General features: G+C 33.4%; 4 protein-coding genes across 5 annotated transcripts in view; 2 read left to right on the top strand and 2 right to left on the bottom strand.

The window, feature by feature from the left end:
- LOC148304903 (uncharacterized) overlaps positions 1 to 3977 on the bottom strand; it is a 30654-nt gene extending 26677 nt beyond the window's left edge. The window contains exons 1-2 of one of the 2 annotated variants that reach the window (XM_088267558.1): positions 3949 to 3977; positions 1295 to 1365 (exon numbers count right to left, since the gene is read on the bottom strand). Coding sequence is in view for 1 of the 2 variants with exons in the window: in XM_088267557.1 (XP_088123683.1) it covers positions 662 to 750 (89 nt within the window). In the remaining variant the exon portion in view is untranslated. Of the gene's footprint in view, positions 1 to 661; positions 1205 to 1294; positions 1366 to 3948 lie in introns of those variants that run through there. The other variant, XM_088267557.1, reaches the window with a different exon arrangement.
- Nasp (Nuclear autoantigenic sperm protein) lies at positions 3588 to 18827 on the top strand. Its single transcript, XM_088267556.1, has 8 exons — positions 3588 to 3750; positions 6235 to 6410; positions 7801 to 7940; positions 8107 to 8306; positions 9105 to 9318; positions 10621 to 10695; positions 11135 to 11376; positions 17235 to 18827. The coding sequence occupies exons 2-8, from the start codon at positions 6235 to 6237 to the stop codon at positions 17448 to 17450; spliced, it is 1263 nt and encodes a 420-aa protein (XP_088123682.1). The 5' UTR covers positions 3588 to 3750; the 3' UTR covers positions 17451 to 18827.
- A 2057-nt stretch (positions 18828 to 20884) lies between these two features.
- On the top strand, positions 20885 to 25250 carry LOC148304901 (uncharacterized). Its single transcript, XM_088267551.1, has 3 exons — positions 20885 to 20953; positions 21147 to 21353; positions 22260 to 25250. Exons 2-3 carry the CDS (start codon positions 21153 to 21155, stop codon positions 22482 to 22484), a joined length of 426 nt encoding a protein of 141 aa, XP_088123677.1. The 5' UTR covers positions 20885 to 20953; positions 21147 to 21152; the 3' UTR covers positions 22485 to 25250.
- A 388-nt stretch (positions 25251 to 25638) lies between these two features.
- The window catches only part of LOC148304900 (uncharacterized), a 4817-nt gene continuing 2955 nt past the window's right edge, over positions 25639 to 27500 (bottom strand). The window contains exon 3 of the mRNA XM_088267550.1: positions 25639 to 27500. This exon is cut by the window's right edge and continues 546 nt beyond it. Within this exon, the coding sequence (XP_088123676.1) occupies positions 26149 to 27500 (1352 nt within the window). The 3' untranslated portion in view covers positions 25639 to 26148.

Below are 27500 nucleotides of genomic sequence, written 5' to 3'. Positions count from 1 at the left end.
ACATTCATTAAATTTTGTGTTTATTTATTTTCATATTTTACACATCCATTTTAAACTATACGGAAACCTCACTGGGTACAGCCTGTATCGATGCTTTCATTTACATTATTCAAATTATTTATTAATTTTATTATTTAAATCAATTTGTTTACTCAAATGCTTTGGTGACCCCATCAAAGCAGCCTGACCTGACCATCTCCATGCTGTTTTCGAGACCCAAATCAAGAAGCCTTTTTTTTAAATATTTTTAATTTAAATTTCGCTGTCATTTTTTTATACACCTTTTTCTATTGAGTTTTTTTTATTTATTTAGTTTGGAATTTTTGAGTTTTTTGAGATTGACAAGTCTCAAGTTGAATTTTATGTATGTGTACGAATACGTATTTTTATGTCCAGTTTAATAAAAAAGAGTAATAAAAAATATATTTTAATGAATTGTTACCTAAGGGTAGGTACTAAATTTAAGATCTCAAATGTTTATAGCTTGATAGGTATTAAGCTGTAAGTAAAACTATATGTACCTACATATATGTAAACTTTCAGGTTCATAGTATGGATAACTTTCATAGAAAAAATAAACGTAATTGCAAAAATAATGGGAACAAAAAGTGCTTCAAGTTTACAGTTTAATTTGTACTCAATATTTAAAAAATTATCTTACCTTGTAATCAAAAGAGTTCCAAGAAGAAAGAATACTGAAGGATGAACGTTACATTCGCAGTCGTCGGTAGTTTCTGTTTGAGCTTCCATATTAGTTAGTAATGTCTGTGTATCCTCATGAATTCCAAAATTTCAGCTTTGCAAAAACATTACGTCATTTTCGTTGGGCTCATTTTTGTACTTGGACCGACGGAATTTATTTATTTTATGATATCCTCGGAGCGTTGTCATTCTTATGTATATTTCACATTAAATTTAAGCGAATACAGCAAGCACTTTTAAAATATTTACCAAAAAAACAACTGCTTTGTTTCTATGTTTCGCCGCTGTCAAAATTGTGAAAAGTTTTTGTTATTTTGTTTTTCAATATATTTTTTTTATTTCTGACTACGCTCCAAGTTTGCTCATATAATCAATTGTTTTTTGTGTGCAAATAAATACTTTATCGCGATGTTTTCTCGTATTTACAATTATTTCGAAGTGTTTGAAATTCAAAATTGAAAATGGCGACACGACAACGCACCACGACACATTTTCTCCATCTGACAGATAAAGGATGGAGGTTAATTTTAACTACGGCGTGGGCGGTGCGCGGGGTATGGGGTTGGAAAACTAATATAGCCTGAATACTTACGGTCTGATCCTTGATGAGTCAAAACTCGTTGTGTTCTGCGCATTACGTCGTTGAACACAGCAAGAAAATTTCTGTGAAATGAAATGAAAATAATTAAATAATCTGTTCAAGTGATTACCTTGGGATTAAATCACGACTTGGTATAATAATATTTCAGTTAACAAATTAAGTTAGTTTCACGAGGTGAAACTGGTATGGTTTATTTATGATTATGAGATGATTAGTATGAATTTTATATATTTATATATTAAAATAATAATATGATATTCACAGATTGTTGGCTCGTGAAAATCTTAAGTCCTTTATCGAATCGAGTACATAAATAATTCAAGTAGGGCAGTTCTATTCACATGACTATTTTCACTAACTCGTTTAGTAACTTCATTCTGTCAATTTCGTTACTCCGAAGAACGTATTTCTGTATTTAAATAAAATAAAAAGTAATAGTTTTGGAAACTGTTAATCATCAGCTTTTAATGGATAATATCAAAGCAATAGTTGAAATTGAATTGGGTGAATGCTTGCAGAAAAGGTATCTTTTTCTATAAATCTTTGTTAAAATCTTCAGAAACGTAAAAAAATATCTTAAAATATATTTTCTTGGGTTAGGTACTCACAAAATTCAAAGTACGAATTCTGGAAAATTCAAATTATGTATTGTTAATGGCAACGTCATCAGAAGAAAATCGGTGGCATAGGAAAGATCAAACCGCTATATTTCGACCGTGGCAAATAATGAAACACATCGAAGGCGCGCATGCGTTTTGAGGATCGAATTCAGTAAAGTCATTGTCCGTCGATGGCATTTTTTAAGTTATATGAAAATGTTTTTTTACAGAAGGAAATAATAAAGTCCTTATTTAAAAAAATCATAAAATAAAATAACAAGCACTTTGTATTTCAATTATTATTAATTGTTTTTTTATATGAGGGTGTTAGGGTAAAAATTGGAATTCTTCAGAAAAGACGAATAAAATGAACGACATAATTTTATGTCATTAATATAGTACATATATACTGATTACAAAATTTAGTGTTTATATTGGCTTTGTACTTGAATTTAGAGACTATAAATATTGGCGTTGGTATTGCTTGAGAATAATCGCATGGAATTTTTGAGATATTCTTCTGTTATCCTCGTTAGAATTTTTCATTTAGTTTGTTTAATCCTCGAAAAAACTATTCACAAGTATATGTGTTGCCAAAGAGACTATTGGTTTTATTGTGTAGAAAGTTTTTAACTTAAATAAATATGGTAGCTATTCAAACATAATGAATCTAAATAACAAAAAAATGTACTAATACGAGAGAACTAAATTTTGAAATATGTATATATATATATATATATATATATATATATATATATATATATATATATATATATATATATATATATATACATATACATATACATATATATATTTAAACTTTGAAAAAAATCCACTTCAAACAAATAATATAATCTGAGATGGTGTCCGCCACGCGTAGGGAGCGAGTTGAGATTCTTCGAGGTATTAATTGAAACTATTTATCTATGTAAGAAATAGAGTCAATTAAAAAGGTACACGGTAAAAAATACATACGCAAGGAAATACCTAATAATAATCATAAAAAATAATCGTATTTTTTCGTGAAAAACTAAAGTTAAGCTTAATTTTTTTTTTAAAATTAAACACTTGAATATACGATGAGTTTTATTTATTTATACGATTAGTTTCGAAAACTTACAGATGTTTTCATCTTCGTAATTATAAATAAAACTCATTAAAGTGGTATATTCAAGCGTTTAATTTTAAAAAAATAATCAACATGTCATTTCACAAAGTTAATGCCGAATCAATAAATAATACAAACTTCTTCATTACGCCTATTAACTTAAATCGCAACGAAGTGGTAAAATAATAATATATTTTTAGTAATACTGGATTCAGTAATATATTTTTTTTATTATTATACAGAATGAACCTACTTAAATATTGAAATGGTAGGTACCTATTTGTTCTTTTATAAATTATTTCGCGTGTGTACTCAAGTACCTACCTACTTTTGGCGGGAGTAATAATATTTTCGCGCTTTTATTGATAATTTTAATACCATTTTTCGATAAACTGCACAAAAACTTCATCCCGACTTGAGAATTAAAAAAAAAAGTAATATAACACTTTACCAAAAAGTAATTAAACTCGACGACATTATTTTGAAAAATAACGTTATTAATCAATACCTTTTGCTTCATTCTATGGTCAGAGAACTACGTTTTCACTAAGCATGCGCCATTAAGCCCGCCAGAATCATTCATTTTGTGATGTGACGGCGAGTGTGCCTTGTTGTATTTTTCAGATTTTTATCTTGTTTCTAATTTCGCCTGCGGACGAAATCAAGTGTTAATTTGCTGTATCACTTCGCAGTGATTTTGGAAAGTAATATCTCGAAGCGCTGCCAAATAATTTATAAACGTAAGTATTATTTAGAAATATATCTATTCACATTTGCACATTGTGACGTTTATTGCCGGTAAAAACTGTAAAACCGTTTGATCCGATTTGATTACATTTCTTAACCTTTTTATTTCTGCCGCAGTTGTTATTCATTTCAGTTAAATAACTGGCCTATGCGCTTATTTTAGCGATAATTTATAATAATTGTATACTAACCGCGAACGATCACGAATTTTGCTAATCCATATTTTAGGTTAGAATCGGTAATCTGACTACCTACATTTTTTAAATCACCTTTACACACTCTTAAACTGTTGTTATCATCACGAGGATTTGACATGTGATAGAAATATTGCAAATAATTGTCTTTATAATTGTATTCTCCATGTAAAAATATAAATTAAAACTTTTATCCGTAAAACACTAAACACATTTTAGACAAGGAGTAAAAGTACGTATTTTTTGACAATACTTATTTCTTATTTATCAATATAAATCTTTATTATATTATTTATATCGTGATGAATGAGGCACTGTATTGGGTGAATGTAGCGTCATCTTAATTGTAAATTAAACGAGAATATGAGATCAGTGTTTCGCGTCAGAAGCCAGTAACGTATCTTTTTCACGTGTGGAAATGGTAATGTTGACCCGACCGGGATTCGAACCCGTGACCACGTGCTTACTAATGCTCAAGAGGTAATAACAACTAAAATAGCAATGCAACTTCGTAATAGTAAAAAATTATAAATTGTTACATATTTCATATAATTTAATTTAAAAAAATAGTATATGTATTTAAAAAGTTAAACGATCTATATTTTAGTAGAGTAGGCAAATATATTTATTATCAATTCCTGCCTCTTTTAACGGTTTCATCAGATTTTCATGTTAGATTCGATCTAATGCTTTTTCAAAATTTATAAAACAGGAAAACACAATAATTCTATTCTCTGCATTTACCCGGAGTATATTCATCCTCCCCTTGCTTCTATTCCTGTTTGGTAACCAAAGTGATTGTTACTTATCATACTCTCGCACTTACTTTTTATCAGCCTATGATCACCACAACTCTTGGCATACATCAATATAATATGCATTTAAAATTTTATCACCCATTCTTGATGCAAGACTTTATTTTTATACCTTTGCAATTGGTATATATAAGGACTGTATTAAAATCTCTGGCAGAGTTATTTACCAGGATTGGTCTCAGAATCACGTATCAAGACATCAAGACTCAATGGCAAATTAAAAACTCAACCGTTACAAGACTACATCATCAAATCAAATCAATTTCTTCAGTAATTAATATATCACAACAAATTAATATTTAAGGTGTGTACATTAAAAGCATCAATTAAAAAGTAAGCAAGAAGACTCTTGTTAAAGATGTAGAAGAATCTCGCTTTGGAATACCCCCTCAGACATATCGCTCACTCCTTTCAAGAACGTCATAAATAAAAAATTGTCAATTTTGAGTTGTGCATGTTTTCGTAATGCCCAGAAAATGTACTTTATCCCAGCAAAAGAGGCATATTTTTAACTTAATATTTACCCGCTACTGGGCAGAAAGTGTTATTTTTGCATTTTGAATAAAAGGTATTGTTTAATTTTGATTTTTATATTTACTAAATATTTTTCAAATGGAGAAAAAATATTCAGGTTTTACCTAAAAAGATCTGTTGCACAGTAAAAAGTTAAATAAGTGGCCTGATATTTATTTTTAATACATTGTATTTTATGTTTGAACTTTAAAAACGTTCTCCTGAAAAATCAAGTTTTTTGATTTATGACGTTCTTGAAAGGAGTGAGCGATATGAAACAGATCAATATCCAGCGTGATATTGTTCAGCATATCGGTAGCTCTTCCTACATGCCCTATCATGATACTGGCGCTGCTTCTGCTCACACTGTAATTTGAGAATAAATCTTCGCTAATGAGCTTGTGTTTTCTTCGTCCCCTCTTCATCACCATGTACGTCCAGTACCATCAGAGCATACAGCAATATGTTTCTTGTTCTTTATCATCAAACCCTTATCCAATGGTGCATAGGGCACTGCATCATATGAACAGTGTTATCTTGATCGTTCACACGTGAAAGAAAGGTGATCAGCCCTCCGCTTCAGGTACCAGGCCAGGGTAATCAGCTGTCCAAACTCAAAACACAGTAAGGGACATTTTTTTTGTAGTATGTTTTTTTTGCATTTTTGGACTAAGTAGATTCTACTTAGTCCAAAAATGTAAAATAAACGTATTACAAAAAAAAATGCCCCTTACTGTGTTTTAAGTTTGGACGGCCGTAATATTGAAAAAATATTAGAGTGAAAAAAATCACTTGTATTAATTTGACCTCCCCGCTGGGAATCGAACCCGGGACCTCCAGAACGGTAACCGAGCATGCTGACCATTACACTATGGAGGCGGATCGTTTAGAGTATATAACAGTATGTTTACAGGGATAGTATTTAAGTTTTGTAATTTTCACCGTCCGTTTCCAGATGGCCGACATCCCCGAAGTTATATCGTCTGACCCGCACGAGATGCTGAGCGTAGGCAGGAGGCACCTCGCCGTGCGGGACTACTCTTCGGCCGTGGGCAGCCTGGGGCAGGCCTGTGAACTGCTGGCACAGAAGTACGGCCAGCAGGCTGACGAGTGTGGAGAAGCGTACCTCTGGTAATTTTATATCATCATTGTTTCTACAGATAAAGCTAGATGGATACTATGGCTATTTGCTTGACTGCAAAACTAGTCGCCGGTTAAATTTTCCCCAGTTACAAAATTAATTTGAAAATGATAAATTTTCAATTAGTCTGGATATTGCGTGTTTTATTTGTTGTATCTTGCATCTCTATCCTTCTCTCCAACTGAGTATTTGTAATTCAATTATGAGAATCTGTTAACACTCAGTATTTCCTTTAACATTAACAATGATAGTCAAAAAAAGATTAAACGGAAGTATCTTTTTTTTTAAATGCAATTTAGTATATTTATGATTTTTTACTTTTTAATTTTAAATCGTAGAAAATACAATAATGACACATTTTTTACTCAGAAATAAATACAAATAGCAGAAACTGATAAAATGCAAAAATAAAATAAAATTTGTATAAGAAATTGTTAATCCTGATTGATTGCAACTGTAGATCTGTCCAATAGGCATCCAATTAACATTCGATGGATGGTATTTGTTACTTTTACATGGTTTATATTTCTCTCCAGCTTATATATTTGATGTCAAATTCTCAAATACACCTAGAGCTAGAAATACACAAAACACAATCACATTTATTCACTGTAGAGTGATTGCATCCAAAAACTGAGGAACAAACGACGCCTTCACATGAAGTCGTTACTTAACTTGGCTTCTGGGTTTTACAGCCAACAGATCAGAACAGATACCATATACTTTTAAAAAGAAATAAACAGCGCAGTTGTACGGGTATGGTCATACTCGTGGCATGGTTTGATCTTGCCGTACGGGTCCAACATACTCTCGGACAAGTTAATAGACCCAACCAAAAATGTAATAACTTAAATTAATTGTTAAATGAGTTGTTCAGCTCCAAGCGTATTGTTTTCTTCTTAGATAAAGAATTACTTACTTGAAGAATTACTGCCATACTAAAGGCGGAGACTGACCGTAGCATTTCGTCGTAACGTAACATGTTACAATGCAAGCATTCAGGCAGTCAGTACACCGAGCCGAGCTGTTATAATCACAGAACCAAGAATCACGTCTTCGTCGTCCGACATTTTAACTACAGTACGAATGCAATGTTGCAAAGATTCATACAGATTTTGGGTTTGGTTCATTCAGATTTTCAGATTTTTTTGGTGTGACATATGGCAACACTGAGCACAAGGCCACTAGCGAGCACTGATCGCGGTCAGTCAGCAATGCCGTAACGTCATAACGTAACATGCTCACCGCGAGGGATGTTACGATGTTTTGTTACAACAAAATGCTCCAGTCAGTCTCCGCCTCAAAATGTACCATCTTCCATCAGTGCAGTTGTAATCAGTGCATCTTCAGTAAACAAGGCATATATCACATGGTTTCTAGGTATGGCAAATCATTGCTGGGTCTAGCTCGGGAAGAAAGTGGTGTTCTGGGAGATGGCATTCCGCAGGGTGGAGAGGGAGAGGATGAAAGTCAGGGCGATAAGGATGAAGATCCTGATGCGGTGGATGAAGACAACAATGGTAAAGCAATATCTCCTATATGCACAATACTTTAACTAATTTTTTGAACAAGTAAATGTAAGCATGCTGTCTGCACTTTTGCTAATAAAAAACGTTTATCACAAAAATGGATGTACAGTATCAGTAATTAGTATAGTATTGTTTTATAATTATCCATTTATCACAGATGAACCTGAAGTAAACGGTGAAGATGACGAAGAGAATAAGACTGCTAAAGACGAAACCAAAGAAGAAGGGATGGAAGAAGAGAAACCCGCTGGAGATGAGAAAGAAGTCGTTCCGGAAGACGTGAAAACTGGAGATGAAATTTCTGCTGAAGACAAAAAGGGGGAGTCTGTCGAACCAACAGCTGGCTCTTCGGGAAAGGTAATCTTGGATAAATCAATTCCAAACAGTGTTCACCCAAAGCTTAATATCAATAGCATGTTGACATGCCTTCCACCTTAAGGCACTGTAAATGCAAACAAATGATAAGTTTGTTTTAGACAATGATTAAAGAAAACACTTCGTTTTTTACCACTTGAGTTTTATTATAGACTACATGTTTCAGAAGTTAAAGTTCCATCATTCAGGTATGTATAATAACTAAAATAAAAAATATTAAATTGTTCTATAAATAAGGAGAGGGGAAAGTAAGGGGAAAAATAAAGTAATAGTAAAGTGTTGTTTTAGACTATAGCTGTGAAAAAGTGTGTTTTGTTTTTCGAAAATCATTTCTCTCAAGCATAGGAACTTCTTCTAACCCTTATCCGCACCCGATTGTGCATAGGACATTGCATTATATATATGCAGTGTTATCTTGAAAGGTGATCAGTCCTCTGCTTCAGGTGCCAGCCCAGGGTAAATTGAATAAATATTGTATTGAAAAAATCACTTATATTTATTTGACCCCGTCGCTGGGAATCGAACCCGGGACCTCCAGTACGGTAGCCGAGCGTGCTGACCATTACACTACGGAGGCGGTGTTAGGAACAGGAGAGATAATCTAGTGTGGGCCAATCAGGAACATCTCAGCATTTGCTCATTGCTGGAAGGAAACCACGTTGCACTCCTCAGGATAAGGCGGACTGTTGACTGTCATCAGCAGACCTTTCGTTCCACTAGAAGGATTGCGTGTCCTAGCTCGGTAGTATTACTGCAGGTTAACAGAGCTTCCATTTCCAGGAGCCGTCCACATCCGGTGCCGCGGTCAGCTCCGATTCGGAGGACGAGGACGAGGTGGAGAACCTGCAGGTGGCGTGGGAAGTGCTGGAGCTGGCCCGGGACATCTTCCTGAAGCGGGGAGACAAGGGCAAGCGGGACCTGGCCGACGTGTACCTGCACCTGGGGGAGGTCAGCCTGGAGAGCGAGACCTACGACAAGGCCGTGAGCGACATGGGTAACAACCATTTGTTATATTACTCACCTGTGAGCTTATCCACTGTAACCAGTACACCAGAAGAAGATGCTCTCTCCCATGATCAATTTTAACACATAGTTGTCGGGTGGTTTTTTCATCAACCCGACCCTATTTAGTACAGTGAACTCTGGTTTTTAATCTCTATCTATCGTTTTTAAAGGGACCTATTGAAATAAACTATGAATGCGGGAAAACAATGAATGCGGGATAAAGAAGTCAATACACAAGGAGATACGATCGAGTAAAGATACTGTCCTTCCAATCTGCATAACCATTAGTAGGTGGAAATTTCAAGAATACAAGTTTTAGATGGAAATAAATGTATTTATTAAAAAAAAAATACAAAGTTGAACAGAACCCAAAGATCTTCAGACCTGTTCGGCTGTATCTATCCCACAAGCTTTCGATTGTCTGTATTCCACACGTTGAAATATTGTCGTCGAATGTAACAAAATTGAGAAAATTAAAAAAAAAAGTAAAAAAACAGACAAATTATATCAAATATGTAGCATAATTCAAACGATGAATGCGGTAAAATGGTGTATAGAAACGATCGATGCGATCTATTTTTGTATGAAATGAATTTGGGGTAGAAGAAATAAACGACACATCCGGGAAAACGATTATTCGAGGAACGATAGATAGAGGTTTCACTGTATACTAATTATAGTATATGTACCAAGTATACTTACCCTACCACCTCCACCTTCGTAGTGTAATGGTCAGCGTGATTAGCTACCGTGCTGGAGGTCCCAGGTTCGATTCCCAGGGGGGTGAGAATAAATATTAAGTGATTTTGCACTCTAATATTTATTTAATATTACTCTGGACTGGTCCCTGAAGCGCAGGAGTGATCACCTTGCCTTCATATAATTAACGATCAAGATAACATTGCGTCAATACGAAGCAGTGCACTATGCACCATTTGGTGCGGATAAGGTTAGAATACTTACCCTACTTAGTATAGGGTCATGATCTGTACATTGTTTTTTGGCATCTTCACACTCTACTAAAAGTAAGCAGATAGAACGCTTACAAGCGTTTCCCGCAAAGAATGTGTTAAGAAGAAAAAATAATTCTATCTTACTTAGTATTCTTAGGGTCATATAGTAATCTCAAGTAACCACAAACCCAATTCCGATCTGTATATTGCTTTTTGGCATCTCTCCCGCTCTACTAAAAGTAAGCAGATAGAATGCTTATAAGCGTTTCCTGCAAACAATGTGTTAATAAGAAAAAATAATTCTCCCTTACAATTATGTATTAATTATTTTTTTTCAGGAAAAAGTTTAGAACTCTTCAAAGAGCTTTATGCATCTGATGATAGAAGAATCGCAGAAACTCATTATCAAATAGGTAAGCAATATTCTTTTTTTTAATCTACACCTAGTTTTTCAATTATACATGATGTGCCAAACAGCAATTCAACATTTTTTAATGGTTCACCCTAAAGGTTCACCCTATTGGTATAAAATTTCCTTGGATGCATCTGGACTTCTTAGTCAACCCACGTACAGTACTTACTCCTCTTTAATGTTAATAAATTGTATAAAGACCATTTAAAGTACTTTTTATTTTGACTCCGAAATTCAGTATACTAATCACAAGTAACTGCAAACCTAATTCCGATCTGTACAACGTTTTTTGACGTCTCTTGCGTTCTACCAAAAGAAAGCTAATAGAACGCTTGTAAGCATCTCCCGCTCTCTGTCAACGTATATGTACAAAAACGCTTCTCGCATAAGCGTTTCTCGCAAACAATGAGTCAATATTTAAAATTATATTTTTTCCCCAGGCCTCGCTCATTCCCTATCCAACGGCTTTGAGGACGCGATCACCCACTTCAAGATGGCGGCTGAGATTCTCCAGGCCAGGATCAGGAACCTGGAGTCTCCGACGGCAGCTGAGGACCCCAACGTGAAGAAGTACCTGGCCAGCGACCCGTTCTACTCCATCGACGGGGAAGTCAAGGAGCTCAGGGAACTGCTCCCCGAGATCCAGGAGAAGATTGCGGACATGATCGATTACAAGGCCGAGGTAAGGGTTTGCAACTGTCATGAGGAGATAAGGAAGGTTCTGGATCGGCTGACACTCAATAGGAGGGAGGAATGCGGTCATTAATCAACTAACTTTAGCCAGTCCATCTTGGGAATGGTCTACCGGAAGAATATTGTATTTATTCACATGTAAAAGGCTTTATTTACTTATCATTGGAAATGTCAAACTCAAATGAAGCAACCCAAAATGATTTGTTTGTTCGCAATGCTATTAATACATTTCAGACGGGTATTTTTTTACGTCTCTAGACTGCTGGCGACGGGATTTGATAATTACGTACATATAGTTAACCGGGCGGTCCACTGTCCCATTACGCAACTTGTAACGGGCGCGAATACTGATTCACTCCGTGTCTTAAATTCATGTCGAGACATGTATGGATGACTAATACCTTTGTTGTTCGAAATATATACGTCCCGCCCGTTCCAGGGCGCAACATATATTTCAAGGACGTATTCATATGTCCTCCCCGTACCCGATATTGTTTACGTTTGACGTATTTATGCGTCCCGCCCGGTTAACAGGTTAAGACCTTAACAAAGAGATTGATATATAATATTCATATAAAAACATTGGATAATTCCTTCTTTTCTGCCTTTGAAATGAGGCCCGCGCAGAAGGTAAAAATACCCTTCTCGTCCGTCAATCGACTAAACAGGTAGAAATACCTATCCCGTCCGAAGTGTGTTAATTATGCACACATGTATAAACATATCAGTCTGATAATGTTGCAAAAACGACCAAATCAGTGATTGAATATGTCAATTTATCTGTCATCAGTTCCTAAAATGCTCAGTTTAACTATTTGTAGCATTTGATTTTGTTACTACTTTAAGTCTTAGCTTAGAAAATAAAATGGATTTGAATCTCTTGTTGGAAGAAAAAAGAAATTGAATTTCTATTTTACTGTTTGAAATTTATGTTTGTTATTTCTCAGCTGCACACAATGTCTTACTAATTTCGCCTTGCAACATTTTTAAAAAATATATTAAATATTGAATCTCGTAACTAATTTTTAATATTAGTAACACATTTTAGTTTTTTTAATAGTTTTATATTAATTTTTTATACTTGCTTTTTTGATTTTTAATGCATGTAATGTATTAATTTTATCTATGGAAACTAATTTTACTGATGCCTCATATTGATTTCTGCTTCTATTTTTTTTAACCCACGCTTACCCGCATTTATTAAAATATTGCACTTTTCATAAATCAAACAAAACACTAACAATTAATAATTATATCAAGGATATGAATATCGGCAAGAACAAATATGTATGTGACTTAAATATGGGCTTCATTCAGACAAAAGACACTTACTAAATATCAATATGGTGCCCTTTTTCTGGACATACGTACCAAAATCTCTTCGGCCATTTAAAAGTGAACAAAAAATGGTAAAAGGGGACATCAATAAGGCTTGTTTTGTTGTAATATTTGCTTTGATGGGAATGATATAGTATTCCATCGATCACATATTTGTTCACAAATATAATACATACCTTCTCGCAAATTTCATCATTCATTTTTATTTTTGTATTTTTTATTATTTTTCTTTTGAATTAGATTATAACTTTCATCACTTATTCTATGTATCTGTTTTATTACCTTTATTAAATGATATTATTTTTGTAATTTTTTAACATTAGATTTTTTTTCATTTTGTATGCTTTTTCATCATCTGCTTGTTTTTCAAAGTGACTGGTGCACAATAAATTATTTTTTGAATATTTTCATGTGTAGTTTATTTTTCTTCCTCTTCCTTTCAATCCATTTATTTTCTAACTAGAACTTTAATCACACATATTGTTACCCCTTCTATGCTATTCAGATCAATAACCAAATTAAAAAAAACCTTCATTGACAGAGTAGACATTAAAAATGTGCTCTTCATATTTTCTTTCTTTTCCGTTTAACCAGACTGAGCCAACACGTGGCCATGTACAGCTAGTTATTAAATAAAATTCTAATAAATCATAAATTGGTATATTATCAATATATTGTCTGTGTAGATAATGAAAATCTGAATGGCACAGCAGAATAACAGTTTTATTTATGTGTGACTTACTCATATTTTATACAATATTAATTATGCTTGCTTTAACAATGTTAGTAAATTATTAACTCTGCTAAATTGTTTAACCTTTATTAACACGTTTCGGACGGATGTTTTTTACACTGGCGACGGGATTTGATAATTGTGTACAAATAGTTTAGACCGTAACAAAGAGATTGGGTACATAATATTCACATAAAAACATGAAATAACTCCTTCTTCTCTGACTTTAAAATAAGGCCGGCGCAGAAGGTAAAAATACCGTTCCCGTCCTTAAGCATCAATTGACCGAACGGGTAGAAATACCTTTCCCGTACTAAGTGTGTTAAAGGATCGAAAATCTCTATTTTCACGACAAACAAAAGCTTTTTCATAAATTAAGACTTTTTATTATTATTTCAATACAAGAAATACTTTGTATGGAATCTGAGATAAAGTGGTACATAATCTGTTTATGCTGAAACTACATACTAATGATTTTACCATTACAAATATATTTTATTTATTTATAATTATTATTATTAACCCAAAAATAAACCAAAAAGCGTTTTAGTTATCAACGTAATCTCGACACTGCATGTCCTAAATTACAAGTCTATCTTGAATTAAACCTTAAAAATACAATGCCTATTGTAACTTATTCCAACCTGTTACATTAGTAATAACACTTTAAATACTAATAATAAAACCCTTATACGCACCCCAATGGTGCATAGGACACTGCGTCATATAACGCAGTGTTATCTTGATCGTTTACACATGAAGAAAAGGTGATCGGCCCTCCGCTTCAGGTACCAGTCCAGGGTAGTATTGAATAAATATTACAGTGAAGAAATCACTTATATTTATTTAACCCCCTTTGGGAATCGAACCCAGGACCTCCAGTACGGTAGCCGAGCGTGCTGACCATTACACTACGGAGGCGGACAAACTATATAAATACTATATATGTCTATAATAATATGCTTACCCTATCAACCTTTATATATGCCCCTTAATATTTTTTGCTCATTAGTTTTGATTTTCACTTGTAGATGAAAACATCCGTAAGTTTTCAAAACTAGTTGTGTATCATAAAAATAAAACTCATTAAGTGGTGTATTACAAGTATTTAATTAAAAAAAATCAACATATTCCACAAAGTTAATGCCGAATCAATAAATAATATTAACTCTTACCACTCTGTAGGCCATTCTGTAAGACATTCTGGCCCGTATGATTCTAGTAGGCAGCTCCGTGGGCCACAATGTCTGGCCTGGCGCAGGTACAACTTTTATCACTGATTTCTCTATCACCTAAGTATATTCTACCAAAAAATATTTCAGATAAATACAGTTAATCTTCATTAACATGATCATACGAATTGCCAGACATAGTTTCTAAAAATTAAGGAACCAAAATATTTATTTTAATGGTAGAAAAACGTTGCATCAGTTATGAGAAAAAATGGTCAGAGTGGAATAGGTTAATAACACTCATAGTTTATTCAAAACAAATCAAGATATTCACACACATCCATGTAGTGATATGCTTGCCCAGTATACATAATCTAAAAATCTTGCAAAGCCCAGGTGGCGGTTGTCAAAAGATTAGTCTTGCCATCTTTACCCGCACAGGGGATGTTTTCCGTCCACCATGGAATACAAAACCATTGTGTATTCATACACAAATGGGTTATAGCCGTTTTTGAAACAATATACGTATACATACTCACTTAGGAAACCTGTCTTTAGACTATGTTTAAGATGAAAAATATCAGTTTAGTTTATCAGCTAAAGTTAAATAAACATACATGTAGAGTTTAAATGTCAGGGGGATCAGGTATCCAAATGGTCAGGTATTCAAATTGGTTTGCAAAGATTGCATTGAAAGACAGGCAAGTGATTCTATATTTACCCAATCCTAGGTGAGTAACCGGAGTTATATAGCAGCGTTATCATAGTCCTTTGTATTTCTTTCACTGGTGCTACAAGGCTATTTTTTAGGTTGCCAGTGCAAATAAATATTATTATGCAGTCTCTGAACCTAGAACCCACTAACCCCACACAAACATATCGCTCACTCTTTTCAAGAACGTCATATCAAATTATTTTTCATTTTTCAGGAGAACGTTTTTAAAGTTTCAAAATATAATATAGTGTATTAAAAATAAATATCAAGCCATTTATTGAACTTTTTACTGTGCAACAGATCTTTTTAGGTAAAACCTGAAGATTTTTTCTCCATTAGAAAAATATTTAGTAAATTAAAAAAAAAAATTAAACAATACCTTTTCTTCCAAATTCAAAAACAACACTTTCTGCCCTGTAGCGGGTAAATAATAAGTTTAAAATAAGCCTCTTTTGCTGGGATATAGTACATTTTCTGTGCATTCTGAAAACATGCACAACTGAAAATGGACGATTTTTGATTTATGACGTTCTTGAAAGGAGTGAGTGATATGTGTACAGATGACTGTGATTCAAGGCTACAGGATTTAAACTTAATTTTATAGAACTCGAGAGTAGAGATTATAATGCATGCATGCTTTTTTCCAAGGAATAATCCGCAAAGCCTCAACTTTTGGAGGCTAGTCTGCAGGTAGGATAGTAAGGAAGGTAAATGAGAGATATACTCCACAAACACCCAAACAAATTGAAAGTAAATCTTTCTTGAATTTAATTTGCAATTGGCGGGAATCAAACCCGCGACACCAGTTTAGCAGTCGAGCGCCTACCCAACAACGCCACGGCGCCTGTCTTATTTTTGGCTTATTTGACAAGGTTTATTTTTATTGACCTTTGTTTAACCACTTAACTGACGAATTTTGGTGAGAAAATTTGCCAGAGCAATAAATCGTCACTAACATGTCGAAACAAGACTGTCCGAACACCGCTCTGGTTATGGGTCAATATTTGACTCTGGCAAAGCAGGAGTGAAGAGTTGGAATACGATTTACCCGGGCAGTGCTCAGGCTCGTCAATTGCGATACAAACTCCTTGCCCGAGTCACTCTCGGGCTAGTCAGGGAACTGACTAAAAATAAATGAAACAATACCTTTTTTCCCTTAACCTTTTCATAGCCACAAAAGTATGCCGCAGTGCAGCTCAGCAGATGAGCAGCTCATCAGGCCAAGTTTTTTTTTGTAAAAATTTAGTGTAAATTTTTTTTTGTTATTTTTATTGAATTATAATTTATTTACTTATTACTTATAACCCTTATCCGCACCCAATGATGCATAGGGCGCTGCATCGAATTGACGCAGTGTTATCTTGATCATTACTTGCATGAGGGCGAGGTGATCACTCTTGCGCTTCAGGAACCAGTCCAGGGTAATTTTATGTTAAATAAATAATACAGTGTAAAATCACTAATATTTATTTTCACCCCCCCTGGGAATCGAACCCGGGACCACCAGCGCGGTAGCTAAACACGCTGACCATTACACCACGGAGGCGGTAATTTACTTACCAAATATTATATCCCGCATTGATAATTTAAGTTTTATTCTTGAAGTTAAACCAGTTTCAAATTTTCATTGTCAGACAGGGTTGTTACACTGAGTCACACACACATGTTTTTATTGCTTCCGAGATATCTTGCCTATGGCAATATGGACACTCCGCCATTTACCGAGTGTCTCTTCTCTGGCAACCATCGGGTTAATGAATATCTTATAATATCTCTGGAATATGCACCTGTGTTAAAATAGCACTAAACCATTTCGGGAGCTCTTGGAACTATCCTACTACATATAAAAGTATCTGTTTTTTTTTAATCTCCTCGTTTTCTTTTTGCAGGCAATCCGGTCCGTCAGGGAATCTCTCGGTCTGCCCACAAATGGGCAGTCATCATCATCAAATGGCCAGTGCTCCAAGGCCAACGGTTCTAGTTCAGCCACTCCCAAGCCCGAAGAGAAGAAAGCTTCAGACATCTCCCATCTTGTCAAAAGAAAAAGAAAACCCAGCGACGAAGGTGTTGATGAACCCTCAGCAGCCAAAAAACCAGCTCAATAATAATTAAAAATTGTACATTTGCATAGTTCTTCATATTTGTGACTTCTGTGAATTGTCCCTTTCCTTTATGTAGTCTATTAATTGATGGATGTAAAGTTGGGTTGCCATATTTGCGCAAGATACCATCGCCCCCAAAAAGGTTTTTTTTTGCATTTTTAGACTCTTTTAGGATAAAAATATTATAATGTTTTTTTGCCGCTGGGACGTCTTTCCCAATGGATCAGGATGAATGGCAACCCCAGACTAAAGAAATGATTTTGTTTTGGATAACTAATTAAACAATTTTTAAACCAAAAGTTTTCAATTGTATCTCATTCCAATTGTTTTTTTTTAAATTTATTTTTTTCTATATTAACCGATTAGCTACTTAAATAAAAATTAAAGTGTGCTCTCCACCATCAATAAAATGTTGTCAATGTGTTTTCGTGATTAACAGTTTGAATTGAAGTTTATTATTGCAGTGTAAATTAAACACCTCAACATGTTTATAAGTGTTTACATAATCATTTGATATTACTTTCTTTCAATAATTCGAGATATCATTTTATAATAAAAACATAAGACAATAGCATTTTACAAATCTTTTTTTTAAAAAAAACACAAATTTCTTTTTCACCACATTGTTTTGAATAATATCCCATTAGTTTTGACAAGACGACACTTGTATATGTATATATACTTAATGTTAGGTATTTGCAATTTTAACAGTTAGGATGGCGGGGTTATTGGCGTAATAGAGTTTCAATTTTTCTAATTTTTTTGTGACTAACTACCTTAGGTTTCAGTTTTCTTTTATGAGAATTAATTGTTTTTGATATGCAACAATTTCAATACAAGGAGAAAAATAAATGTTGAATTTTTCTGACATTGATCAGTCGATGTGAGTAAAAAAATGGACAATAAATGGTGGAAAAGGAGAACCAATGGCCAAAGCTCTTGGCATTGCTTGTGTAAGTTGTATAGCGCACTACTATTACTTATGAGTTCCTTGGGGAAAAAATCACTACTTAATTAAAATTTATAATTATACACATGTTTTTATTTATAATTTCGGTAGTCTTTAAATAATACGCGTTATTTGTCAATTTTCTGTATTGTCTCCAAAATTTGTCTCATTTATTACCTTATTTATGTCTAAATTAGTACCTGAGATCTCTCAACTATAAATGTGCTTGTCTAAATAATAATTTCTCTTATCTGTATTTCTTCAATTGCCAATTAATTTATTTCACTTTCATTATGTATGTAATAATTTGGTGATGTCGTGTCACTTAGGTAGTAAGAAATAGGATTATTTTTTTTATAAATTTATACATAGGTTAAGATGTAAAGTTTTCCATGTTAGCCGATTAAAGTATTTTTTAAATTATGGTATTTTACTTATTTATTTGTTTTTCATAATATTTGAACCAAGGAGTTTGACAAGTTTTCAGGAAAAATAAATTGTTGTTGATATTTTTAAAATATCGCCATAGAATACATATCGCTCACTCCTATCAAGAACGTCATAAATCAAAAATCGTCAATTTTCAGTTGTGCATGTTTTCGGAATGCCCAAAAAATGTACTATACCCCAGCAAAAGTGGCATATTTTTAACTTAATATTTACCCGCAACAAGGCAGAAAGTGTTGTTTTTGCATGAATAAAAGGTATTGTTTATGTATTTTTTTAAAAATACTAAATGTTTTTCAAATGGAGAAAAAACCTTCAGGTTTTACCTGAAAAGATCTGTTGCACAGTAAAAAGTTAAATAAGTGACTTGATATTTATTTTTAATAATTTGTATTATATTTTTCAACATTAAAAACATTCTCCTGAATAATCAAGTTTTTTTTATTTATGACGTTTTTGAAAGGAGTGAGCGATTAGCAAATAAAGATTTTAATAATAGGTGATTACAATTATGCAACAAAAATTAAAACAGGTAATAATAATAATACCCTTTGGGGCGGAACTGTCCAGAGCGACTTGACCTTCTGTATGTAGTATTTACATATTTATTTTTCAAATAAATTTACAATAATTTGCCCTTAATAGGTTTTCCAGCAATGAGGGATATTTTACAATACAGTAAGTCCTCTACATACGTGAACTTACACGATTTAAAAAAAATGTGAGATTTAGAAAAATGTATTTCCGCATTTTCATTTTTAAAAAGAAACATTTAAGAAAAAAAAATTAACCCACAAAGCCTTTAAAAGCTTCTCTGAAGGTAGGATACTTAATAAAAATACTAAGTAAAAAACAGTACCAATGCAATCTACGATAATTACCAAAAATAGACAAATTATAAATAATAAATCAGTAGATTGAACTTAAATATGACTGTATTTATATTACACATAAATAATTATGTACGTTTCTGTTTAATAACATCTAAGAATAATGTTTTATTTAATATATGCATGTAGATCTATTCTGTTTTCAAATATGTACCATATATTTTGAAATTAGCACATATTATTACTTACCATATTTCTAAACAATCACAACTATTTTTTTTTCGACTTAGGTACATGAAAACCTTTGAAACAATTTAATAGTAAGTAGAGGACTTACTGTACATGTTAAGTAAATTATTTATTAGTTACCTTCATGTCATGAGTCACGGAATCATGAAGACGTAGCTGATGACGTGATCTATTTCATTTCTATCGAATTAAAAATCTTCTAACCCTTATCCACACCCAATGGTGTGTAGGGCACTGCATCGTATTGACAGTGTTATCTTGATTATTATTTACATTAAGACATCACTCCTGCGCTTCAGGGACCAGTTCAGGGTAATATTAATGAAATATTAGAGCGCAAAATCACGTTTGGTTGATTAGAAGATATTGCTCTTTAGCAATAAGCCCGCCAATGTACTTATTTATTTTCTGTACATGAAGTTGAAATAAATAAATAATATTTATTTTCACCGCCCTCTGGAACAAGTATTCTGTGGATATTACGCCAAAAATTGATAAGACGTCAAAAATATTAGGAAAAACCCATTGGTGCATAATATTTTTTAATTTTTTTATCTTAGTCATGAATTTTGTACTCCGATGAATGATGTCAACTATTTTGTCACCATAAATATAAAATCAAAAATAGAACAAAGAGTTACTTTTAGGAGATACGAAAAGAACTTATTTTGGAAAAGGTATTGATTTTATTTTTTTTTAATGAAATGTCGTCTATGGAAAAATTTCACATAATTTTAAGCACTACAGTATTTCCTTAAAAAAAGTACTTACTTTCTCAAGTTATAAACTTAACAGCCTTTTCAAATTCCTTAATTATTTTTTATAATTCATTCTTTTTTTGAATTTGAATTACTCCAAATGAATTGACATTTCATTTTATTTTCGGTTTAGGTTATTTGTTTTTTATTTCTAAAAAATGACATTTTTAGGCTGAAATTACTGGAACAATATCACTTTCAATACCAAAATATACAAAATGCAGTAAATTACACAAAATTAAGGATGTGGCTAAGTTAATTAACAATGCGTAGGTAAGTATATATTTTTCATAACCCAAAGAAATGCTAATCGCTTATTTTATCCAAAGTTCTGCTATTTTTCCTTTTTAACTTTTATGGAGTTTAACAATTGAATCTACGTGATATCCATCCCTAAAAATGCTAGGTCTTCAATCAGTCGTATTTACTTCCGATTCTCTTGCATATCCGGTTTGTAATGCTCCAGGGTTTCATGAGGAGTATGCAATCCCAGCAGTCTACGAGTGAAGTAATAATCCAGCAGCAAGGAGCTGTGTTGGAGCGTCTTCGGATGCTCGGGCAGCAGCGCAGGTTCTGGAGACCCACCATCAAGTTTCTGCTCGGCGGAAGTAACATCAGCTCCGTCCTGACTGGCATCATTTTCTTCTGCTTCCTATCATTTACAATAACCAAGGTTTGTGTTGTTTGTTCTACTCTTTTTGACTCATCAGGTCTTAACCCTTAAATGCATACCGTTGCAATTCTGCAACAACAATATCACATCCGTTGAAACATCCTTTAGTCGCCTGGAATTGTTATAATTCACACTGTTGCATATTCCATCACACACCTAAATGTTAGAATTAAGTCAGCCTTTTATAACTAGAGGGCGCTGTGAGTACGTTCTTGACATTTAGTTATTGTTGAGAGATTTTTTTTAATTAAAAAAATTAAAAATCATGCATTTAAGAGTTAATGGTACATAAGGCGCTATGCTGAATCGATGATTGCAGATATGAATCAAAGATGAATGTAATATCATTTATATTTTAGAGTAAAATAGGAATATTAGCACATTGGTTGCGGGAAACGCGTACAAGCTTCATTTACATGATGATGAAAAAATTGATGAAAAAACTGCCCGACAACAATGTGTTAAAAGAATTTGAAAACATGCTTTTATATTTTTCAAAATTAAAATTAAAATTTTCCATATACTTAATTGAAAGAATAGAGAAATACATAAATAAAATTCAAAACTGTCAATTTCTGTCAAGGTTTGGATAATTTTGTGGGAGGGTCAATATATTCCTGATGTTTTGAAAAACTTCACGTTTTTATTGCGCAATTTTTTTACCTTTAAAAGAGATTGGTAGACAAAGCATTGAGAGAGGTATACGTATTTTAACAATATTTCATCCTAAAAAAAGTGTCTTTTATTAACTGTGTTTATGGACATCTACTTTCATATTCTTCATCTCTGTTTAGATATCTTTAATATCTTAATATATATCCCTCGAGGATTTAATCCAGTATTTGTATTCAAGGATTTGGACACCCTTAAAATATTATTGATTTTATTTGTTTTTCTCTTTTGTAGAGGTACACTCTTCGGAATTTAGTCGTCCCAATGTTTTTGCTAATTTGGATGGAGCTCGTGACAGATATCTCTGACTCATTTGTGACCGAAGTCATCAAGAAGAGCATGCAACCCTTTGACGTTCTGTATTCCCTAACAGTGGCCACATTAATGGTCACCCTCGAAATATTCCTGTGGTTAAGTGTCATCAAATTTTATCAAAATTGCTACGTTAACTCTCCATGACGACTTACAAATGTGAAATTATTTTTAAATTTAAATGTGTGATACGTCAATGTGTCACACACTTAATGATAAACTGATAAAATAAAATATTTTGGGAAAATTGACTCATGTATAACTGAGGCAACTTGTAACGCCTTCTTTATACGAGCATCTATAATAAACTACAAAATACATAATGAATTGAAATTTATATTGTTCAATAATAATATCAACTTGTTCTTATCATAGATACATATGTAAGAATGCGTTTTAAGATGCCTTTGTTTATATAGGTATTGAACAGTAAGCTAATTTACTACCCTATTATGTACATATTTAATACTAAAATTTTTAATTAAATTTATTTTATTATTTAATATTTAAAATATTTTACACTATAATAAATTATCTGGGTAGTTAAAAAAAATAAGACTTTATTACTCTTCTTTAGTTTATCTCTTATCTGCTACTGCTAGATTTTTATGTAAGTAGGTTTGGTGTGTTCAGATATCTTGTGGGTGAATTCATTATATTTAAACTAGTAGATAGTAGAGAGCGAAGTGGTCAAACTTAAGCATCTTGATAACCAGTGCTGCCAATTGCATACAGCTACCAAGGGTGGTGTTTTATTAGACTGGTAGACAAGCTAGTCTACTTCCATTCTAAAAAAACGTTTGTTAATACAGTAGGCCGCAGAACTTGATAAATTTTTGAAAAGTTCACAATTACAAATGTATCATTAAGATGTCAATCTATTTTGAATTGTAAAAACTGACTGGGAGAAGTTTTGACTTCGCACCTTTGAATGAGTAAAAAGGCAGATCAATCGCAGTAAACAAAACAATTAATTTTTAATTTCATTAGTTGATTCGGCAGTATTTTTTTGGTAATATGTATCCATTTTTAATTCAGGTTTTTACTTGGTAGATAATGCTATATCTTAAAATCTATTGTGACACGTGTTTCGATGCATTTGCATCATTTTCAAACACTGTTCTATTAATTAATTTCTACCCTGTGGATACGTTTCTGAGTATAGCGTAGGACACCACATGACTTAATCTTATGGATACCTTCGTCATTGAAACAAACGTACAAATTATTAAAAATAATTTATCCACATTGGTGATAGATATAATTACAATGATTTCATTGAATATAGGAGGCCTCACTTAGTGATCACCTCGTTTAACAATCTCCCACGCAACTGTAATTGTAAGCCCACCAACAGAATGTCAAATTCACAGCACTATGACTTTTTCTGCATTCAGCATCGTCAGCAAGGAACAGGCAATCATACCGTTGACCTAAAGTAAATACTACACCAAAAATATGGATACCTATTGCTTCTGATTCTTATTTGTAGGTATCCAATACTGGATAGGGTACAGCATCAGATCGATGCAGATGCGATCGGTACACAGACAAGGCGACCACTCTTCAAGACCTTATCCAAAATAGCATTAAACGTCTTCTACTTCTTTCAACACCAATCTTGCATAAACAGTGTTATCTTGATCAATAATTTCATGAAGACAAGATCAGTCCAGCGTGATATGAAATAAATATTGTTGTAAAAATCACTCATATTTATTTTGGTCCCTCTGGGAATCAAACCCGGGACCTCATATACCTGTAGCCAAACGCGCTAACCACTACACTACGGAGGCGGACAATTGAATGTAGCAGTGTAAAAATACTCGATAGTATCCCAATTGAATCTATGGCCTCATGTTCGAAAAATCAGTCAATATCAATAAATTTGACAATTAAATCTTCTTCCTTGCTCCATCCCAACTTATCGTCTTTGTAGACTGTTAGGGTCATCTTTCCTCATCCTCAGGTTGTAGGTCCTTCTATCGTATACAACGTCACCTACATCATGCCTTCGAATCATGTTATTTTTCTGTAACATCCATGATGTTTTGGTCTTCCTCTAGATTTATTTAGAGGAAGATCCATAGCGATCGCCTGGTTTACAATATGTTCAGGTTCTCTACGTCCTATGTGCCCATACCATCTCAATCGCCTTTCCTCTATCTTACTATTAATATCAGTTACACCCAGGTTTCCACGAATTGCTCTTAATTTTATCTCTAAGGGACACTCCAGGTGACCAGCTTAGCATTCGCATTTAAGCAGTTTCTAGTTGCCTAGAGGAGGTGTAAAAAAAGTAGACAATTAACTAACACATTCTTATTTGTATTAAATAACTTTATTTACAAAATTATACACAACAAAAATCTTTATTAAAATACAAAATAAATCTTATGTTTAATGAGTATCAATAACAATATTTAACAATAATACAAAATAACTCTCAATCGTCAAACAATATTGGGAAGGATTTATTCAAAATGAAATTATTACAAAAATATATTAATTGCATATTGTTTACTTGACTGCAACGACCCCACCGTAAGCGAGGCCAGATGACGAGAAAAGGGTCATTGGCTGACCCAAATAATTGAACGCCTTACTTGATTTAAAAAATATATAATTTTACGATGACTCCTTAAAAAAATGTATTAACAACCATATTATTCAAAGGGATAATAAATTATTTCACCACTTACATATAATAAAATATTTTTTATGAAAAAATCTCGGTTAAAAAATAAATAGAAATTGCCCCAAAATATTTATTGATGTTACATGTAGAAAAATATTTTTTATGAAAAAATCTCGCTTAAAAAAATATATAGAGATTGTCCCAATTTTTTTTTATGTTGATTTTAATGTTGTTTATGTGTACGAGTACATAAAATTATTTATTATTCGATTATTTATATATTTTTTTTACTACATATTTTTAAAAAAGCGTTCTCAACACTAGTTATATTTTCTATATTTCTAGCTAAAAATTTCATATTTATGTGATCTAAAGAAAGTTGGAAACATTTTGATGGGTGAAAAGTCATAAAAGAAGAAGAAGAAATGTCATACTTGATGGGGGAAAAACTTCCTGCGATACGGCAACTGTAATTAGTTATAATATTAAAATCAGTCAATTTTTTACAAGTATAATTTATATTTGAATTTGAAGCGCTAACTTTGTGATTTTCCATTTTATAATTAAATGTAACTTTGTTTTAAAATCACCATAAACATTATAGTGATTTAAAAAAAAAGTTACATTTTAATTAGAAAAATATTAAATGTTACTTTAATTTAATTTTTATTAAGTACATATTAATAATGTTATTTAACGAGTGAGTTAATGCCATTATTTTAAATAGGTATGTTGCCATAGTCTCTGGGCATGGCTCATTGATTAAACAAGCTGTCACTGTTATTAACTGTTTATAAATTTACATGCACAGCATTGTTGGTACTTCTGTTCGGTGTTTACACAATTCGTTTTCAAGATGATATATTGCAAAACTTTATCATCTTTTTGATTACTCGCGCTATTTTGAATTTAAGCAAATAAGATCACTCAAACAGTCGCCATGACACAGTTGCACAAAGTAAAACACAAAACACTTGTATTTTGTTCAAATAATTGACATTGTTGTTTGGAAAAGCCATTCCACGGCTTGCACACGGCCGGTTGTTACTTACGTTTATCTACTTTTAGTGTTCTTCCACGAAACATCTTTGGGAAATTTATATTTTCCTCGTTTTTTTTAAGGACAAGTTTCCGCGCCAAGAAAGACTTAAAGAAATGACTCGCATTTTATGTCTACAGTAACATTATTCCAGGGCATTCTGTAAACCTTTGATCTCTACAAAAATCTCTAAGTCCGTCGGAAATAAGTTCATCGGCAGCATAGAAGCTAACCTTCTTCTGTAGGATCGATATCAACTGCCACAAGAATGCGTGACACGGCTTTCGTGTCGAAAGGTAGTACCCGGCGCGGTCGAATGTCAGAGACGCCTTGGAAGGCATCGTGAAAATGTTCAGGTTTTGGAAGAACTGCATCTGCTTGTAGTCGTCTTTTTCTCTGACTTTTATGTTCGGCCTGCGAAGTACGTTAGAAACGGGATTGAGTTTGTTATTTAGCGATTCCTCCGAGTAACTGCCGGAGTAGCTATAGGAGCCGCTGCCGCTTTCGCTGCTGATGCTCAAATAAGAAGCGGAATAATCTTCCGAAGAAGAAGAAGACGAAGGTTTCTTCTCTAATGAGACGTAATCTTCCTGGAACTCAAGAATCGGTTTTGCGAGAACGGGAATCCTCTGAAGAGCGTCTTGGATTCTCCTTATTTCTTCGTTCGAGCCGCTTTCCGTCAGCTCGTCAATCCTGTGATGGATCAGTCCTTCTCGTTTGATAACAGGAATATTGGGTCCCGCAAAACTCGAGGCTTTCGCTCGTACTCCTTCGATGCTCTCGTATTCTAATTCTTCAGAAGACACCTCATACACGGCTCTCTTTATTCTGGTTCTCACTTCGTGCTCTTCCAATCTTTTCTTCATGTGCTCGTCGTTGATCTTTCCGTTGACGTATCTTAAAATCTCATTGTTAACATATTCCGGAGGACGCACCGGCCGTAATCTCAATTCGTCCGACTTGGATTCCATGGAACTAGGTAGACCATCGTACGACTCGGAAGAATATTCGTAGTACGAGTAGCTTTCGGACTCGTATCTAGACGCTGTCTGGTATTTTACGGGTGGCTTAACGAGTTCTTCTTTACTCTCTACGGAAAGAGAGGACGATGAATACGAAGATGAAGACGAGGACGAAGCTTCACTCGGAACTGAATCTAACCGCCTATCAGAATCTCGACCTGGTGGTTGTTTACCAGCTTTCAAATTCCTGAAGGCCTCCTTAGCTTCGTTTAATCTTAAGCCCGCTTCAAAACTTACTCCTCGTAGTTCCTTCTTAAATTGATTCAAATCATCTTGCTTCATTTGAATGGTGTCAAATACGTTCGATGGATTTTCCGTGAAATTTTTTTTAAGTTCCGCTACGAGATTTTGTAATTTGCTGTTTGGACTTTTGTCCTGACAATAGATGTTCGTTTTGTCCAAAAACATTTGTATCGGCAGAGTGATACCACCGTGTTCCCATAATGTCAGGACTCGCATTGTTA

This window comes from Brachycentrus maculatus, unplaced genomic scaffold (assembly GCF_059751285.1).
Source record: "Brachycentrus maculatus isolate JH-2025_06_01 unplaced genomic scaffold, ASM5975128v1 h1tg000299l, whole genome shotgun sequence".
NCBI classification, from domain to species: Eukaryota; Metazoa; Arthropoda; class Insecta; order Trichoptera; family Brachycentridae; genus Brachycentrus; species Brachycentrus maculatus.
Note: the sequence above shows the minus strand (reverse complement) of the source record. Positions and strands in the feature narration are given on the sequence as shown.